The sequence below is a fragment of the Rhinolophus sinicus genome, chromosome 18 (assembly GCF_057876585.1).
Source record: "Rhinolophus sinicus isolate RSI-liver-muscle chromosome 18, RSI-T2T, whole genome shotgun sequence".
In the NCBI taxonomy this organism is placed as follows: Eukaryota; Metazoa; Chordata; class Mammalia; order Chiroptera; family Rhinolophidae; genus Rhinolophus; species Rhinolophus sinicus.
Genome location: NC_142518.1, coordinates 116,571,534 through 116,590,029, shown reverse-complemented (window position 1 = coordinate 116,590,029; position 18,496 = coordinate 116,571,534). Strand labels below are relative to the sequence as shown.

The 18,496-nt window shown below is 37.9% G+C and overlaps 1 protein-coding gene across 2 annotated transcripts in view; it reads left to right on the top strand.

Moving 5' to 3' along the window:
* PHKA1 (phosphorylase kinase regulatory subunit alpha 1) overlaps nucleotides 1-18,496 on the top strand; it is a 72,246-nt gene that overhangs the window by 37,914 nt on the left and 15,836 nt on the right. Inside the window, exons 15-23 of one of the 2 annotated variants that reach the window (XM_019747970.3) lie at nucleotides 3,322-3,431; nucleotides 4,417-4,561; nucleotides 6,487-6,565; nucleotides 8,258-8,424; nucleotides 10,797-10,973; nucleotides 12,452-12,543; nucleotides 12,874-13,013; nucleotides 17,355-17,511; nucleotides 17,946-18,025. In XM_019747970.3, the coding sequence (XP_019603529.1) occupies nucleotides 3,322-3,431; nucleotides 4,417-4,561; nucleotides 6,487-6,565; nucleotides 8,258-8,424; nucleotides 10,797-10,973; nucleotides 12,452-12,543; nucleotides 12,874-13,013; nucleotides 17,355-17,511; nucleotides 17,946-18,025 (1,147 nt within the window). The remainder of the gene's footprint in view (nucleotides 1-3,321; nucleotides 3,432-4,416; nucleotides 4,562-6,486; nucleotides 6,566-8,257; nucleotides 8,425-10,796; nucleotides 10,974-12,451; nucleotides 12,544-12,873; nucleotides 13,014-17,354; nucleotides 17,512-17,945; nucleotides 18,026-18,496) is intronic. The other variant, XM_019747972.3, reaches the window with a different exon arrangement.

Here is an 18,496-nt window from a genome sequence, read left to right as displayed (position 1 = left end):
AACATTGGGCACTGAGTCTCTACTGAGCTGGTAGGCAGCGCTTCACACGTGTCATCATAATTTGATGCTGGAGGAATTAGAGGTGTGCTGCGTGACTCCACTGGAAGAGGACTCTTGGAAGCTTGTACCTGGTTTCCTCTAGACTGTGCCCCGTGCACCTTCTTCCTTTGCTGATTTTGCTTTGTATCCTTTTGCTGTAATAAACCTTAGCCATTAGTACAGAGCCAGTATGCTCTGCAAAAATTAATAAGCAGAAACCTCATTTAAAATGGAATGTGGAGACTGGAAGACAGAACTCTCATGTACATGTCATTCAACACACACTTCCTACAGGAAGAGACATACCTTGCACCTCTGACAGGAAGTGATACCACTTTACTATCTCAGCAGGAGGAAGAAAAGATTCCTCCTTGCCCAGTAACAACTCAGCCAGTGGGAGGCTGCCAGAACTCAGTCAATGAAAAGTCACTGTACTTGAAACTCTCAGCTTCCCCACAGTGGACTCTTCCTTTACAACAGTGCCTCCCAGGTCCATAAAAGAGCCTTCTTCTTCTTTGTTTCTCTGGACTTGTTTGTGGTTCACCATTTCACAGTATAACCTGAATTGCAGTTTTTTATTTTTTCTGAATAAACTCATTTTGCTGGAGAAATATCTGCCTATTTGTTTACGGTCAACAGCTGAGTCCTGTGAGTCCTAGTGAATCACCAAATGTGGAGGTGATTTTTGGGACCTCTAACACAATAATGTTCATAGGAGCTTTATTTATAATAACCAAAAACTGGGGGGAAAGCTCAAATATTCATTAACAAGTGACTGGATAAACAATGATACATTCATAAACTGGAATATTATACAGCAATTAAAATGAATGGACTAATTGTATGTACAACAATATGCATGAATCTCATAGATATAATGTCAAGTGAAAGAAACTAGATATTAAAAAGTACATATTGTATGATTCTAATATAAAGCTTGAAAATGGACAACACCTACTTATTTATGGTGATTGATATTTGAATGGTGGTTAACTTTGGGAGCTGGGGGACATTAATAATTGGGAAGGGGTACAAAGGAGGCTTCTAGTAATGTTGGTAATGTTCCTTATCTTCATTTGGGTTGTGTGTTTACTATGTAAAAATTCACCAGTTTTCATATACTTAACTTCATGTATATTACACTATAAGAAATTACCAAAAAAAAAAAAAAGACCTAGTGTCCATTGATGGATGAAAAGATAAACAAAATGTGGTATATACATGCAATGAAATATTACTCGGTCTTAAAAAAGAATAAAATTTGGTCACATACTGCAAAATGGATGACCCTTAAAGACATATGCCAAGTGGAATAGACCAGTTACGAGAGGAAAAATACTGTATGATTCAAGATATGTGAGATACCTGGAGTAAGCAGATTCGTAGAGACAGAAAGAAGGGTGGTTGCCAGGGACTGGGAGGAGGAGAACATGGAGAGTTGTTGTTTAATGGAGACAGTTTCAGTTTGGGAAGATGAAACGTTCTGAAGATGGATGGTGGTGATAAATGTACAACATTGCAAATGTACTGAATGCCACTGAATAATTAAAATGGTTAAAATTGAAAGTTTTATGTGATGTATATTTTACCTAAATAAAGAAAGAACCAAATTGAAGCAGCAATGGATAAACCTGGTTCTGATATAAATCTCAGGTAAAATGTGTACTTCACAGAGTGGATGTGGAATATGACCAAGGCATTTACAGCTCTCCGGTTCTGTCTCTAAGAGTGAAGCAACATGGCATAGTTGATAAGTATCACACTTAGGATAAAGCAGGGGCAAAAAGAGAATCCCGAAGAAATATGTATTCCAGCAAAAAAGAAAACATGAAAGGATGTTTGATATATATTACTGTGTTTCCCCGAAAATCAGACCTAGCCAGACCATCAGCTCTCATGCGTCTTTTGGAGCAAAAATTAATATAAGGCCCAGTCTTATATAAGACCCAGTATTATATTTATATTATATTAATTATATTATATTATACCCAGTCCTATATAACACTTGGTATTATGTTATATTATACTATATTATACCCTGTCTTATTTAACACCCGGTTTTACATTATATTAAAATAAGACCCAGTCTTATATTAATTTTTGCTCCAAAAGACGCATTAGAGATGATGGTCTGTCTAGGTGTTATTTAAGGGGAAACACGGTATTTTGGGGAAAAAGAGTTTGAGAACAATGTGTATAGTGTTATCCTATGTTATAAAAGGAAAATGTGTGTGAATAAATGAACTATTTCCTCATTGTAAGAGGTGTTAATGTAATAATTGTCTTTAAAAGAGAAAGAAATTCAACTACATTTAACATAGACATCAATTATCAGATAGATTCTAATTTCAGAATGCTAAACTAAAAAGAAGACATCTTGTGCTAAGGGAAATTTGGTGGATGTGTGTGTGAATGTGCACACCTGTGTATACATACATACATATATACACACATATGTGATATTCGACCCATGATATATATGTATTCTATTTAAATTTTTATTAAAATTATGCTTTATTTTAAAAAATATTTTATTGCGGAACAGTGTGTTTCTCCAGGTCCCATCAGCTCCAAATTGTTGTCCTTCAGTCTAGTTGTGGAGAGCACAGCTCACTGGCCCAGGTGGGAATCAAACCGGCAACCCTGTTGTTCAGAGCTCACGCTGTAACCAACTGAGCCATCTGGCCGCCCAAAATTATGCTTTACTTTTGTAGTTGTTTGATAGTTTAAGTCTTTCCCCTCCTTTAAGTTTTCAAAAATGTTCCTCTGCCAAGTGAATTTTACTGGGTGTATAAGGTTCCCCCAAATTTCCTATCAGACACAAAAATATTGAAATATTTTGATTCATTTGAATAAAATGTGTCAGTACTATGCTCTTGAAGGAGATCAAGATACTCTTATTCCAGTTTTTCCATTTAGTATGCTGTCTTTAAGCTGATGAGATTTCTGTTCAGCTTTGTGGCGTAGCTTGCTCTGATAAGTTTGATAATCACTATACCTTTTGCATTTTTATGGGCTGTAAGGGAATTCAGTGTACGAATTTTGGTAATAGAATTCTATCGTTTGTTGACTATTTTATGTGCATTCCTGTCTCTCACAATGATGTGGCTTTCTTATAAGAGCCCCACTGTGCTTATCATGGCCCTATACATGACATGCACACTAAGTTTGAGACACAGAACTTAGTTTGTTCAATCAGGAAGAGTAAACTAATACAAAAAATGTTTGCAGATTGGGTTTGTGCACTCAAAATATCTTCACCATTTCTCAATTCTATCTCAGGATGCAACAGTAGGATGAAACTCAGTGGACGACCCTACAGACACATGGGAGTCCTTGGAACTTCAAAGCTCTATGACATTCGGAAAACAATCTTCACCTTCACTCCACAGGTGGGTGGAATGAGCTTTAATGTTCATTGAGGTGAATGGAAATAAAATAGAAACAGCACAGAAGAAAAGCATTGAGTGGAGTTGGGACAAGGGTCAGTTCCACAGGGCCTTGCACATATTAAGTTGTTCGGTAAATACTCATGGAGTTGGACCAATTGAACGTGCAGCACAGAGCTACACCAAGTGACTGTGGTTACCAAGAGTCGTCCTGGGTGTTGGGGAAGTAGGGACTAGGGATTTCGCAAGTGTTTGAGTACTCTAAGAAGTACTCCTTTGAAAAGTTAAAAATAAGACCATATTTGTACTTATCCTTTATAAACAAAATATAGTCTTTTTTATTCAGCTACCAAATGATGTGTTCTGTTTGTTTAGGGGAGGGGTCCTTTTTCAATGCCTGGAGATCTTCGATACCCTCTTCTAAACAAAAATGTCAATAGTATTTTAGCCGTGATTGTTCACATTGTTGGCCTGGTGTTCATCAGCAACAGTATAATAGCAAGCCTGATTATCTGTGTGTATGGGGAAGAGAAACTATTTTCTAGAAAGAAAGATCAAACTCCCCATTTGTCATCTCTCATCTAAAATAGTGCAGCTGAGGTATAGACAAAAGAATAACGGACCATAGATTGTATTTCTGACCTTGCCATTTGCTTGCCATATGACTTTGCTAATCCACTTAATTAATGTCTCTTGGCTTTATTTTTTATCTATTAAAAGAAGAAAAACCCTCTTCGGGTTGTTATAGCATTAAATAAAACTATGTACCTGAAAACACTTTGTAAACTATAACACACTGTAAAAATGTCAAAAATTATTATATGTACGGATGGACCACCAGATACTTTGGGAAGAATTAGGCATTGACTTTGGGGGTATTACTGCCTTTGTGACATCTTCTATACCCTCATGAATATGTCATTACTTTAAAATATTATTTGGTGGTTGTGAATAAATTTTTGTGAGCTGTTATTTTTATTTTTCTCAGTTTATAGACCAGCAGCAGTTCTACCTGGCTCTGGACAACAACATGATAGTGGAAATGCTCAGAACAGACCTCTCCTACCTCTGCAGCCGCTGGAGGATGACGGGCCAGCCCACCATCACCTTCCCCATCTCACACACCATGCTTGGTAAGGTCGTATGAGGCAAGGAATGAATGTACATTTGGAATAAGTCAGAATCTACTCTCATGGAGCTTATGTTGTAGAATAAATGTAGAACAAATAAACCAATACACAAGATTATTTCAGGTGCTTTGAGAGCCATAATTAAAAAAAAAAAATGTCATAGAATAACTTTGTTGCAAGCTACTTCAGATAATTGGTTTCTAGGTCAGTTTGCAGAAACTTTACTAATACAATTCATTTTAAAGACAGTAATACTACATTCTGCATCTGTGTTAATCCAGTGGAGCATCGAGATTTTATAAATTCCCAGACTTCTCCTTCCAAGGCTTGTCTAACTAAAACAGTACAATCTAGCGGGGAAAAGTGGAAAGTCTTTCAGTTTATCTTTCCTTTATTGGCTTGGTGTCCTGACATGACTTGCTTGAAACTGGGTGAAAGGCTTCATTGTTCTCAGTTCCTGGAGGACTCTAGCCTGTACTGAAGCACTGTTTCCTTTCTGTGTCTCTGCTGTCACTTCCAGAAGCCTGTGTGTACTGCCCAAGTACACAGAATTCCTTTTCATTGGAGAAGAATCCTTTGTCATAAATCTTTCAAAGTCCGGACAGACTGTTTAAGATTTTGTTCACATGTCTGAAGTGCTTTAAAAGCACAGGAGTTGAACAAGTAGGGCAGTCTTTCTCTCTCTCTCTCTCTCTCTCTCTCCCCCCCTCTCTTCCCCTCTCCCTCCTCTCTCTCTTTTTCTTTCTTTCTTTCTCTTCTTTCTTTCTTTCTTTCTTTCTTTCTTTCTTTCTTTCTTTCTTTCTTTCTTTCTTTCTTTCTCTTCTTTCTCTTCTTTCTTTTTTTTGTCTTTCTTCTTTGTTTAAGACAACTAACAAGCACCCATTTAATCAGTACTGTGTTCCCAGAATTGTCTTCAGAAAGTATAAAGTGTAATTGGAGAGGCAAAGCTAATACACAAAAATATTATAATAGAAAATAAGTCAAGACAGTATATAAAGAGGCAATAACCATTAGATTAGTGTTTTACAGTGAAGGATATCAAGTAGTCAAAGAAAATTTCTTCACTGAGGTTGGACTTATTCAGGTTTTGGGGATGGAGAGGAGAGAAGAAAGAAAGGTACTTTAGATGAGGGCTAAAATGCCACAAGTGAGGCCTGGAGGCAGGGATGAGCTTGACTTTGAATGGGCAGTGAAAAGGCCAACCTGAATAGAGGACGTCTTGCATATTGGAGTATAATCAACAAAATTGGGCAAGGTGGGATCAGATTTTGAAAAGCTTGAAAAAAAAGCAGAGCTATTTCAAACAGATTTTCTCAAAAGTCGGAAACTATCAAAAGTTTTTGAGCAAGGAGTGACATGATGAAAGTGATATTTAGGGAATATTGATTTGGTGACAGTATGCATTGTAGTGAGGAGAATGTGATATCAAGGAAACTAAGGTGATGAGAAGATACACTGAATTGATGGTAGTAAAAACAGAGTGGGAAAGAAGGATACAATAGTCATTTTAAACAACATCTGCAAGTCAGATGTTGGCTAACTAGGTATGAGATACAGATTAAAACAGCACCAATATTTAGAGACTCAATAAATAATGCCGCCATTGATAGAAGCAAAGAAATCTTATAGGAACGTGACAGTTGCAAAGGGGCACATTGAGTTTGTGATGACAAAGAGATTTCAAACTCTGCAAACTACTTATGATAAATGAGACACTGTCTTTGAGGACCTTTGTTGACCATCATCCCTTGCCATTTGCCCATTCTGCAGTGTTGTTGGCTCTCAGACCAATTGTTGAAATACAGGGGGGTCTGTGAGGAGTGTCTCATTTGTACCATCACCACCAGAATGTTTGAAATAATTGAAAGATTCCCCTTATTTAAAAGTTAAAACCATAAAGATTGTTTTAACATTGTCTTCATTTCAAGATGAAGATGGAACCAGCTTGAATTCAAGTATCCTGGCAGCACTCCGAAAAATGCAGGATGGCTACTTTGGGGGGGCAAGGTAAGTGACCTCTATATACTCTTCAGTGAAATGAAGTGAAATTTGGAAGCTGGGGATAGTAATGGTACACTTGTGATGCCTTTCTCTATATCTTGAACAACATAAGCTCATCCAATTCGGGAGAAGCTCGTTTGATAGATTGAATCAAGGAACGTAATGTTACAGAGAGGCGCTGGAACTTTCCCCACCCAGTTCTTTGCCTAGACCTCATCAATTCAGTGGACCAGAAAACTTCTTGGTTTTTTTTTAAAAAAAGTTACTGCACTCTTTGATTCTGGCTGCCTTTCTTATTTCCATAAGTTTTTATTTTGAAAACTTTTGAGCTAACAGAAATCCTATCGAGAATCTCTCCCACTTACCTCCCTTCTGTTCCTCCCTCCCTTCCTTTCTCTTTCCCTACTCTTCTCCTCCCTCCCTCTCTCACACATACGTATGTGCGTGCACACACATGCATGCACATACACACTTTTTTTTGCTGAGCTATGTGTGAGTTAGCCAGAGACAGCATGACATCATGACTCTTCTACCCTAAATACTTCAGTTTCTGTGTTCTGAGAACAAGGGCATTCTGATACATAACTGCAATGTTATCATCGCACTCAGAAAACCATTCACTGATACAATACTATTGTCTGATATAGAGCTCATATTCAAAATGACCCAGTCATCCCAATAATGTTTCCCATAGCTTTTTTCCCACTCCAGTGTCCAGTCAAAGATCACACTTTGGCATTTAGTTATTGTATCTCCTTGATGTCTTTTAATCTAGAACAATTCCCCACCCCTTGGTTAATCTTTCTTGACAGTTTCCATGACAGTTTTGAAGAAGGAAGGTCAATTATTTTGCAGAATGTCTCTCAATTTGGTTAAAGTGGTATTTGTCAGGTTTGTCCATATCCTTTCTCCCAAGTCTTTGACCAAATGGTTGTAGCTTCCATTGGTGAATCAGTTATTACTAACAGGGTTGTAAAATGATGATTCTGTGTTTCTATCAGTCTGTGTACATTTAGTATTTGGAATCGTTCTGTTCAAAAAGAGCTTTCCCTTCCCCCCTTTTATTTTGTACTTTTAGTGTCAGCATAGATTTCTGGAGTCTTTTTTTATTTATTATGTCATGCTCCATTCCTGTCATTGTTTATTTCAATATTCACATTATCCAAGATCTCGCCACTGGGAGCCCCTTTAAATTGGCTTCTTTAGAAAATCAGTCACTTTCCCTCTGGGCTTTACACTGGGCTTTATAGGTGGGGGGGATATGGCTTACAATTTATAATTCATCAAATTTTCAAATACCATCTTGTATTTTCAAAACGGTCCTTTTGAGTATTTTTTAAAATGATGTGATGGATTTGTGATGATGTTTCTTCATTCTTGTTTTGTAGCTAATGGAAACTTTTGCCAGATGTTTGGCATAGTTAGCAACGTAGCAACATGGCAGTGAAAGAGAGCAAAACTGATCTGCTGGTGGATTGTGAACCCATAATTGTAGTCTTTGTTAACACAGTACTCCAACCTACAATACAGTGTGCCTAGGAGTGCTGTAAAATGTGACTTTTACCAAATTTATACTAATGTAGCAACATTAGTAATCCCCCAACAGAACATTCCAGGTATTCTTTCCCCACTAAATTGTGTTTAGAAAGCATTTTTTTTTTCTGATTTCCTGTTTTCTATTTACCTTTCGATTGTCAGGATCCAAACAGGTAAATTGTCAGAGTTTTTGATAACATCTTGCTGCACACATCTGAGCTTCATGGACCCTGGACCTGAAAGTAAGCTGTACAGTGAAGATTATGATGACAACTATACTGAGCTAGAATCCTATGACTGGACGAATGGCTGCGATTCAACCAGTAATGGTAAGGTGGCTTCTGAAAGGCACTGGCTTTGCCGGACAAGAATACAAAGTATTGTTGAGTATCCTTAATATTTCTCACTGCCAGTAGTCTCACCTGTATTTAATACACCTAGATTTCTACTTTTGTTTGGCTTCACTTTTCATCCTACTTACCTTTGGCTTCTGGTCTAATATCCCTGTTGTGATTGTGGAGTACGGACTTGGACTATCCCTTACTAAGTATCGTTGGGGAAGAGTTCTGTCCTGGGCATACAAAATGGCTGATAATGTCCAATTGGGAGGAAGCAGTGGTGAGTGAGACATTTAATCAAGTATGTAGTAGGAAAACTATACATATATAGTACTGCTTTTTGATATTAGAACATAAAATCTGAAATTCAGTTATAGTGCTTTTGTATAATACATAATATTATAGGAGCACTTCAGAATCTCTGGGGAGGTCTGTGTAGTTTGAGGAAAACCCATTTGGTATGCCTGTTACTTTCATATTACAAGGTAGACAAATAAAGCACAACAGAATCGAATTGGGTGCTAGGAATGTGAAGATGCTATAGTGAGAAAACATCATGGAGGCATATATTAAAAATGGCTGAGAAATACCCTCAAGTGTTAAAAAAAATTGACCTAAGAAGGACAAGCATTATATTGCTTGACTCCCAAAGGAAAAAGGGCCAAGAGGAGCAAATTACTCTTCTAGAACATGGTTTGTCTGCTTTCACTGTCTGGGTGTTGAACTGTTAGCCTACAGTTCATTTAAGATGGTTCATTTCTTCCTCTTAAGAGTGGTGTATTGGAAAAAAATAGTTTAACTTTCCCTTGGTGAGGTAGCAAGCATAATCTCATATATAATGGGCCAATACATCAGCAGTCAGAAGGACTATTTTCCTCTTTGGGTTCAGCATTCACCCACCTAAGTACCATTTAATTCACTCTGTATTTGTCTTTGTAAGGTCTAAAATAGTGTGAATTTCTCTTTTGGAAAAATACGTTAAATGTAAGGTTATTTCCTATTATCAGTAATAACCAAAGTTATGGTATCTATCTTGGCATAAGCTGAATTATTTTGAAAACCAGATAGGAATGATCATGTACTGAGGTTGTTTGCTATTCCGTGGGTAATTGTGATTTTCCTCTGTAGCACTCTTGCTCTTAATTTCTAAAATACATGTTTTTAGTGATATGTGTTACGAAATTTGGTATTTTGCATTCCAAATCACTTTTTCCTCTCTGGGTTTACTCATCAGTGCTCTCACAATGGATGTGTCTATAGCTTGCCAGCCCTCCCATGGGGAGAGCATTTCCCTCCATATTCTTTCTGTTTATTTAGGTATAGTTGGTATACAATATTATATTAGTTACATTTGTTTCAGGTCCAATTCTTCATAAAAAATCTTTCATTTAAGAATCTAGACTGTATTCAAGATTATAATATCTGTCATTAGGATGTCACTGAGTATGAGTTCCATTCTCATGGCTTTGCGAGTTCCCCTTAGTTACATCAGAGCACAGAAGGACATGTGGAGAGATCACCGGATGATCACAAATCAGATGACGCGTCACTGGCCCAGTAGACTCAGCATTGATCCAAACACTGTGCATTTCCACTTATAAGTATTGCGGATGTTCATATAAAGTCTGAAATGTGAAGCATCCACAGGGTATATGTGCATTTTTATTTCCATTATCCGTAGTTAGAGAGAATGTTATAGAAGGTAGCTGGGGGCGGGGGAGCCCCAGAGGACCGGGACTGTATCTGTCTTCTTCACCTCTGAAACCTCAGCCCCTAGTACACCGCCTGGTACACAGCCGGCAGTAAATATTTGGTGACTAGGTGAGTGAGGTGACTAAAGACCAATATGTGCCTAGTAGTCCTTGCCATGTGGAGATTGTTTTTTTTGTGAGCAGTTGTAGCTGCCATTTGTGGAATATGTGTTTTCAGCTCAGCTTAATGTTTAGTGGAAGATTTTTGCCTTTCCCCCTCCCCAGTTTCCCCTTCCAGTAAGACACAGAGGGTCCTGTCTGCTCCCCCTCTGCCATCACCGTCACCACTGCTACTATAGGACGCACATACACGGGTTAGGAAACGCTAGCTCCAGGTGTGCTATGTTAAGATCATACTGCTTTCAGGGGCCCTAACATTATCTCAGCAAACTTGAAGAACAGGTGGGTCCCGCCAAATGGCAATAGTTATTGAATGGTAGAGCTACGAGATTGTATAATGATCACATACTTTTTTTTCCCATGAGCTAAAACAACCTACTTCTGGTGCTGTGTTATGGGCCCAGGATCCAGTCATTCTGTTTGGTGGGTTAGATTGTGAAGCGACTAAAATGTCCATTTTTTTCTCTTCCCCCTCCCCCACTAACCTTGCAGCTCGCTGTGGTGATGAAGTTGTTCGTTATTTAGATCACCTTTTGGCTCACACTGCTCCCCATCCTAACGTAGCCTCTACCTCACAGAAGGGAGGGCTACATCGGTTCCGAGCTGCTGTGCAAACAACCTGCGATTTAATGTCCTTGGTGGCCAAGGCCAAGGAGCTGCATGTACAGAGTGAGTAATGCCATGACTCACTGGGGTCAGGTACAGGATGACGTGAGGCCCGGAAGGGGTGTGGGGCCCTTATTACAATGTCAACAGGAACTTAGTTTTCTTCACTGCTTTATTCCCAGAACCTCGGACAGTTCTTAGAACGTTAGACACTCAAAATATTTGTAAAATTAATGAATTGGGTACAGTGTTGCTGTGAATAGTGCTATGTAGTCTGGGTTAACCAGTTACATAGTGAGAAGAGACAGAATGAGAGGCATGGAGCATATTCAATTTTAACATCGAAGAATTAAAATGGTGGAAAGGGTTCTTTTGCTTTGGAAAAATTTTATGTAAAGAGAAAGCATTACAAACTATTGCAAGATAGCCTTGCGATGGAGACGGAGATACTGTCCCTTAAGTAAGCTACATCTGGTTGCCTTAGGCGAGCTGTAACTTTGACAGTCAGTTGTCCCATCAGTGTAGAGCTGTGTTTGTCAGCTACAGTACTCATTCTTCAACACCTTTACCATTCTCTCCCCACAACCATTCCCTTCCTTCAGCAGTATTTGCAGTGGAGGGTGTCATGGTTCCCAAGAGTGGCCATGGCCTCTGTGGTAGCTGCATGGAAGGGGCAGAAGGGCTCCATGACCACACCTGGAGGACCTAAATGTGAACATTTTACAGATGATGGGAATGACTGAGGTGCATGCTCTTGCTGTCTAAACTTGATTGATCGTTACTAATCAAAGATATTAAACATGAACACTGGAGCATCATTTAACATTTACAATACGGGAAAGCTTAGCATACCCTCCAAGTAGCTTCTTTTACAAAGGGCTTATGCAAAGAAATCAGCTTTATTTAGTTAGACTTCTAGACCATGAATCAGCAAACTTGAAGGTAATTTCCAGCTCTGCTGCTTTCTTGCTTGGACAGCTATTTGAGCTCTGCATCTCTCTTTCTGTGTGTGTAAAATGGTGAAAATGACAAGAAAGTCTCCCCTTGGAGGTGTGGTGAGTACTCAACGATGGACTGGAACCAAAACCCTTAGGAGTATCTGAAAGTTGGCCAACAACTACATCTCTTGATTCCCTCCATGGGATCATCCATGTAGCTATTGGCAAAGAAATCCAACAGGAAGCAGCCACATACTCTCCTAGGCAAGTCCAGAAAATATAAAATGGAACTGGATTCTTTCTTTTATATGTGGTACTTCATCAAAGCAGCAGTGGTAGCACGATTGTGGTATTGATTATATTTTTAGTATTTAATATCACCTGATGCTACCATTCTAGACAATCCATTCAAAAATGTTGATCGATTGATTGATTGATTGATTAAATGATCTGATATTCCTATTTCTTTTCCTTGATATTACCAAGAAAGGATAAACTTCTATAAAGTACCAGCCAGATATAACTTCATTGTTGAGGTCAACTGTGCATTTTCACTACTGTCCTCATTGTCTAATCTTTCCCATAAATGTCAACCTTTCGCAGATGTCCACATGTATGTTCCTGCAAAGATACTTCAGGCTGCCCGGCCTTCATTCAACTTACTTGACTCACCTCAGCCCCCACAAGAGGAGCAGGTAACCTTCCACACGAGGTGTTTCTGTCAGCTTTTTGCAAAACTGCCATCCTTATGGAAAATAACAGAACTAGCCACTATGGTTTCTGCTAGTAACTGGTGATATGCAAAATGCCACCCTGGTGAAGATATATGTCCTTTTCAGTTCACTTTTCAAATGGGCAAGTTTTTCTCGCCAGGGTTTAAGAAAACTAGATTGTTGTATCATATGTCATGAAGGTTTTATTGTTTTTTTGGTTTACTTTTCATCAAAATTTAGGCAACAGTCTAGGACTTTATTTACGTTGAGCACTTGTGGACTTAATTTTTTTTGTCCTTTCTCAAACTAAAGGTTCCTTCTGTTCGTGTGGAAATACATCTCCCTAGAGACCAGTGTGGGGAGGTGGACTTCAAAGCACTGGTTTTACAGTTGAAGGAGACCTCCAGCTTGCAGGAGCAAGCTGATATCCTGTACATGCTATATAGTATGAAGTAAGTGATGGATATTGTCAATCTACTTTCATGTTCAGATAGGAAGGAAGTATAGCATTGTAAAGATAGCATAGCTTTGGACTCTCACTGATGTGGGTTTGAATATGGTTTTGCAACCTACCTACTTTGTAACTTCAGAGCCTCAATTGTCCTCATTTATAAAATGTGGATTATACCTACATCATAGAATTATTGTAAGGATTGAACCACATATAATATCTGCAAAGTCTCTAATACAACATCTGTTACATAGTGACCAATAACTTACAGCTGTTCTTATCATGATTATGGTTATTTTAAGCCACCATTATTTGGTAAAATCTATAGATAAATACATTCTTAACCCAAAAGAAGTAAGATAATGGAGGCTTACAGGAAAAAGAAACTAGCATTTTTGAGTGTTTGCTATGTGTCAAGTAGTCATGGTGATGCAGGGTACAGCATAAGGAATATAGTCAATAATATTGTAATAACTGTGTATGGTGTCAGGTGGGTGCTAGATTCAGCAGGGGGATCACTTCATGAAGTGTAGTATAAATGTCTAATCACTATGTTGTACACCTGAAATTAATATATTTTATATGCATATATACATATACATATATATATACATACATATATATATATATATATATATATATATATGTCAATTGTAATTTAATTATTTTTAAAGAAGAAAAACGAGTAAAAGCTGCTTTTTTGGGCAAAGGACTATTGTATTAGAAATAGTCCAAACATATTTTTAGCCATTTAGGGTCTGCATGCTTTACATGCTCAACCACCCCCCCCACATCTGCTAGCAAGAGATAGGCCCTGTGTGCGTACCCCAACCACTGTTGCCATTCAGAGCTCTCTAACCTGGTGACTCCCCACAGTGCTAATGGGGGACATCACCTAGACATGTAACCCCTTCCTCTCCTCACCCTCCTCTCCTTCTGGATGGTAGATCCTGTGCCCTATGTAAGCCTCCGGATGGTCTCATGCTCTGAGGGCCTTGCCTCTCATACAACCCTGTCCAAGTACCACTCAATAAAGCGGGTTATGGTATTGCCAAAAAAGGACATGGATATTACTCTTTTCATATGTTTGTTTCTGTATTTTTTTCTTTAGATAGGGTACTTTATTCAACAAATATCTGTTGAGTACTCACTGTGTGCCAGGCACAATGCTAAATGCAGAGTAATGAAAAGGTGGAGAAGATGAGAAGAGATATGGGTAAGGACAGAATGACTAGCTTGAATGAAAACTGATGATTCAGCAGGGTAGTTGACATGGGCCAATGAAGGGAGTTGTACTTAAAGAGCTCGTGCCTTCCCACCAACTCAGATAATCCACAGTTGACTACCAATTCTTCTGCTCCTGGTACATGTGTTTTCTTCATCTGATCCTGTATGTCATGCTAACTTCACTGTGCCATCTGATTGAACCCTACAGCCTCCCTAACACTGGTAGTCTAGGAACTATCAAAGCACTTGAGCACATTGTGTCTGATTTTCACTGTAAATACACTTGGAATTCTGCCCAACGTCCCTCATGGATGTAAGAGTTGAGAGGTGGGGTTTCCGACGTATATTGGCTAGTATTCGTTCTGTGAATCATCTGTTCATAACATTTGTTTGTTCTTTATTGGTTTATTTATATTTTTCTTGTGGATATTAGACATTACTATTTTGTTTGTTATATTCGTTGTGAATATTTTTGTCCAAAGATTTGCTTTTTAACTTTGTGTATGAGTATATGTCTTTCTCTATGCAAAAGTTAAGTTTTTATATAGCCAAATATATCGGTCTTTTCCTTCTGGGTTTCTTGTCATGAATGGGAGAAACCTTCTCCCCTCTCAGAATTTAAAAATATTTTAAATAACTTTAATAATTTTTCTTTAAAAATTTAGGTTTTTAATCTACTTGGAATTTATTTTTATATGTCTTTTTATTCAACACGTCTAAAATCAAATTCACTTTTTTTTTTTACCGGAAACGTATTACTTCCAGACCTAATTCGTGGTAGCATCATTCTTTCAGTCACCCAGACTTGAAACTGTGTTATCATCCTGTTATCATCTGTGTTATCATCTGTGTTATCATCCTGGTCCCCTGTCTCTCCCTATAACATCACCAGTACCATTGGGAATCAGTGGCCAAATCTACACCCTCTAGGGTCTGACTTTCAACATTTATCTACCATTGCTCCCCCCTCACAATGTGAATACTCCCACCAAAACAATCTACTACATATCTTATCCTGAACACAGCCTACACATGACCATGTTCATACCTTGGCTCATGTTTTTCCTCTGCCTGGGCTACTGTCTTGTACCACAGCCCGTTATTTCTTGTCACAGTTCTAGCTATCTGTCAAAGCCTGGTTCATCTGTTACCTCCGTGAACCTTTCTCTGATCTCTGGGAATAAAAAGGATCTTCCCAGATTGTGGGATCTCACAGCAGCTCTTTTAATTTTATGTATGTATGTATGTTTATTTTGACCATTTCAAACTTAGAGAAAAGTTGTAAGGATAGTACAAAAAGAAATTTCTGAATATCCTTCAGCCAGATTCCTCAGATGTTTACAGTGAGTCTTAATCCCCCCCATCATCATCATCACCACCATCATCATCACACACATATTTTTCAGAACCATTTCAGAGTAAATAGCAGACATGATCCCTTTCTACCCTTAAATACTTCAGTGTGTATTTCCTAAAGACTGGGCATTCTCTGGTTTAAACACAGTACAATTGCTAAAACCTGAAAAATAATGTTAAGACAATACTATTATTTAATCTATAGACCTTGTTGAGATTTGTCGGTTGTCCCAATGTCTTTATAGCAAAAGAAAATCTAAATTATGCGTTTCATTCAGTTCTCATGTGTCCCTGCTCTCCTTTAATCTGCAATAGTTCCTGAATCTTTTTCATGTTACATTGTGTTTCCCCGAAAATAAGACCTAGCCGGACAATCAGCTCTAATGCATCTTTTGGAGCAAAAATTAATATAAGCCCCAGTCTTATTTTACTATAATACAAGACCGGATATATAATATAATATAATATATAATATAATATAATATAATATAATATAATATAATATAATATAATATAATATAATATAATATAATATATAATATAATATAATATAATATAATATAATATAATATAATATAATATAATATATAATACCGGGTCTTATATTAATTTTTGCTCCAAAAGACGCAATAGACCAGCTAGGTCTTACTTTCGGGGAAACACGGTACATATTTTTGAAGAATACAGACAGACAAGTTATTTCGCAGAATGTCCCTAAATTTTGATTTAGCTTATGTTTCCTCATAATTGAATTCAGGTTATGCATTTTTGGCAGCTGAGTTCTTCTCTGTGTGTCATCTAGTATTGATAAATCCCGTCACTGGTTACTTTGATCACTTGGTTAAGGTAGTATCTTCCACATTCCTCTACTGTAAAGTTATGTTACATTTTGTAATTAATGAATGTCTTGTGGGGATGTACTTTGAGCCTGTGTAAATATCTTGTTATTCTTCAAACTTTGATTCACTGGTTTTTCAATCTGTTGATGACTCTTCGTATAGCACTTTTTATTTCATGTTGTAAGAAATATATATTACATTCAATATATTTAGTATATTTATTATGTAAATATATAATGTAATTATGTTAAAATTAAAAAATATAACATTTAATATAGTGAAATATATGGAATAGATAATACATCATCATGGTTCAAACTTTTTAAAATACAAAAGGACATAGTGAAAGGGTAAAGAGAAGTCTTTCTCCCACCTCTGTTCCCCAGATACCTGGTCCTCCTCCTCGCTGCCCATCAATACTATTGTTTTTTTGTGTATCCGTCCAGGAACACTTTATGCAAATGTAGATCAATATAGACATGTATGTATATACTTTTACACCTGTTCACCCCAACATAGTATATACGCTGCTCTGAACCTTACCTTTTTTCACTAAAACTATATATTTTGAAGATCATTACATATATATTCCAGCTGTCTATTACTGTGTAACAAATCACCCCAAAACTCACTGGCTTAAAATAACAAACAGTGTTTAAATTATCAGTATTGTTGAAGCCGTGAGGAGAGAAAAGAATACGTTTTGTCACAACACATAGGTGAAACTAAGACTTATTCTTGTTTCTGTATTTGACTTCCAGGGCTTGAGTACTAATCATAGTTTTACAAGGACTCTTAATCAATAACATCCATTTGCTATTGAGAGAGGCCTATCAAAAAACAGGCATATCCATTATAACACTGAAACAGAAAATTGTTGCTGAGAGCTTTACTTATTAGTAATGTTTTTAACATTGCAGAGGACCTGACTGGGACACTGGATTGTATGATGAGGGGACTGCGACAGTCAGAGAGCTGCTTACTGAACTGTATGGCAAAGCCGGAGACATTCGTCACTGGGGCCTGATCCGATGCATCTCTGGGATCTTGAGGAAGAAGGTGGAAGCACTTGATGAGGTACCGTGAATTCTTCTTACATGTACACCCAATCTAAGTGAGGTGCTTTTGAAAAATTCGTTTCTGTACTATTTTTTAAAGAAGCGACAGCCTCTCATCTTTGAGATATTGTCTTTGCAACAGAAAGTTTCCGACATTCAGTTACCTTTTTGAATGTCAAGTCTACAATACTGAAGCACATAAACTGTAGACTTACAGAGATGGTAGAAGCTACGAACTGTAGATCTTAAGAGGGAATTTATACTAGGCCAAAAGTTCCTACCTCTTAGGAGATAACATGCCTCCTGGTCCCTAAGAAATGGCTCTTTTCTGATCTGCACGGTATTTCCCGAGAAAGAGAGTTTGGTGTGTCATTAAGTTAAGGGGTAGGAAAGGTTTCCAGGCAAAGGAGAGTCATTTTCATGCACATCCGTGTTGTTGTGCTGTGTCCGTAGGCCTGCACAGACCTGCTCTCCCACCAGAAACACCTGACAGTGGGCCTCCCTCCAGAGCCCCGAGAGAAGACCATCTCTGCGTGAGTATGGTTCCGAATGCCTTTTACATCAAGGAGCTGTGAGCTGGGCCGTAACGTCCTACATGTGTGACCTTCTGGCAGACACACTCGACATGACAATGTTGACAATGACAGCGCACAGTAAAGGAAAGAGGAAACTCACAGGGAATAGTGCTTAAATGTATTTTACTTTTGCTTTTGTGCTGTTTTTCTTTTGTATTGGTTTTTTCTTGTTGGCTTTCCCAAACCCCCCATCCAAAACAAAATAAAACAAAACAAAAACTAGGGCAACTAGAATTAGTACTCACACAAATAATCAGCTCTTCTTTGTACTTTGTCCCAGGCCTCTCTCCATAGGACTCTTCTTCTTATGTCTCTTCACATTTCTTCCCTGTGTTTGTGTGTGTGTGTGTCTCTGTGTAGTCACAGTCTGAAGTACTAGGGCTTAGGGTTTCAACATACGAACTTTGGGGGACACAATTTGACCCATAG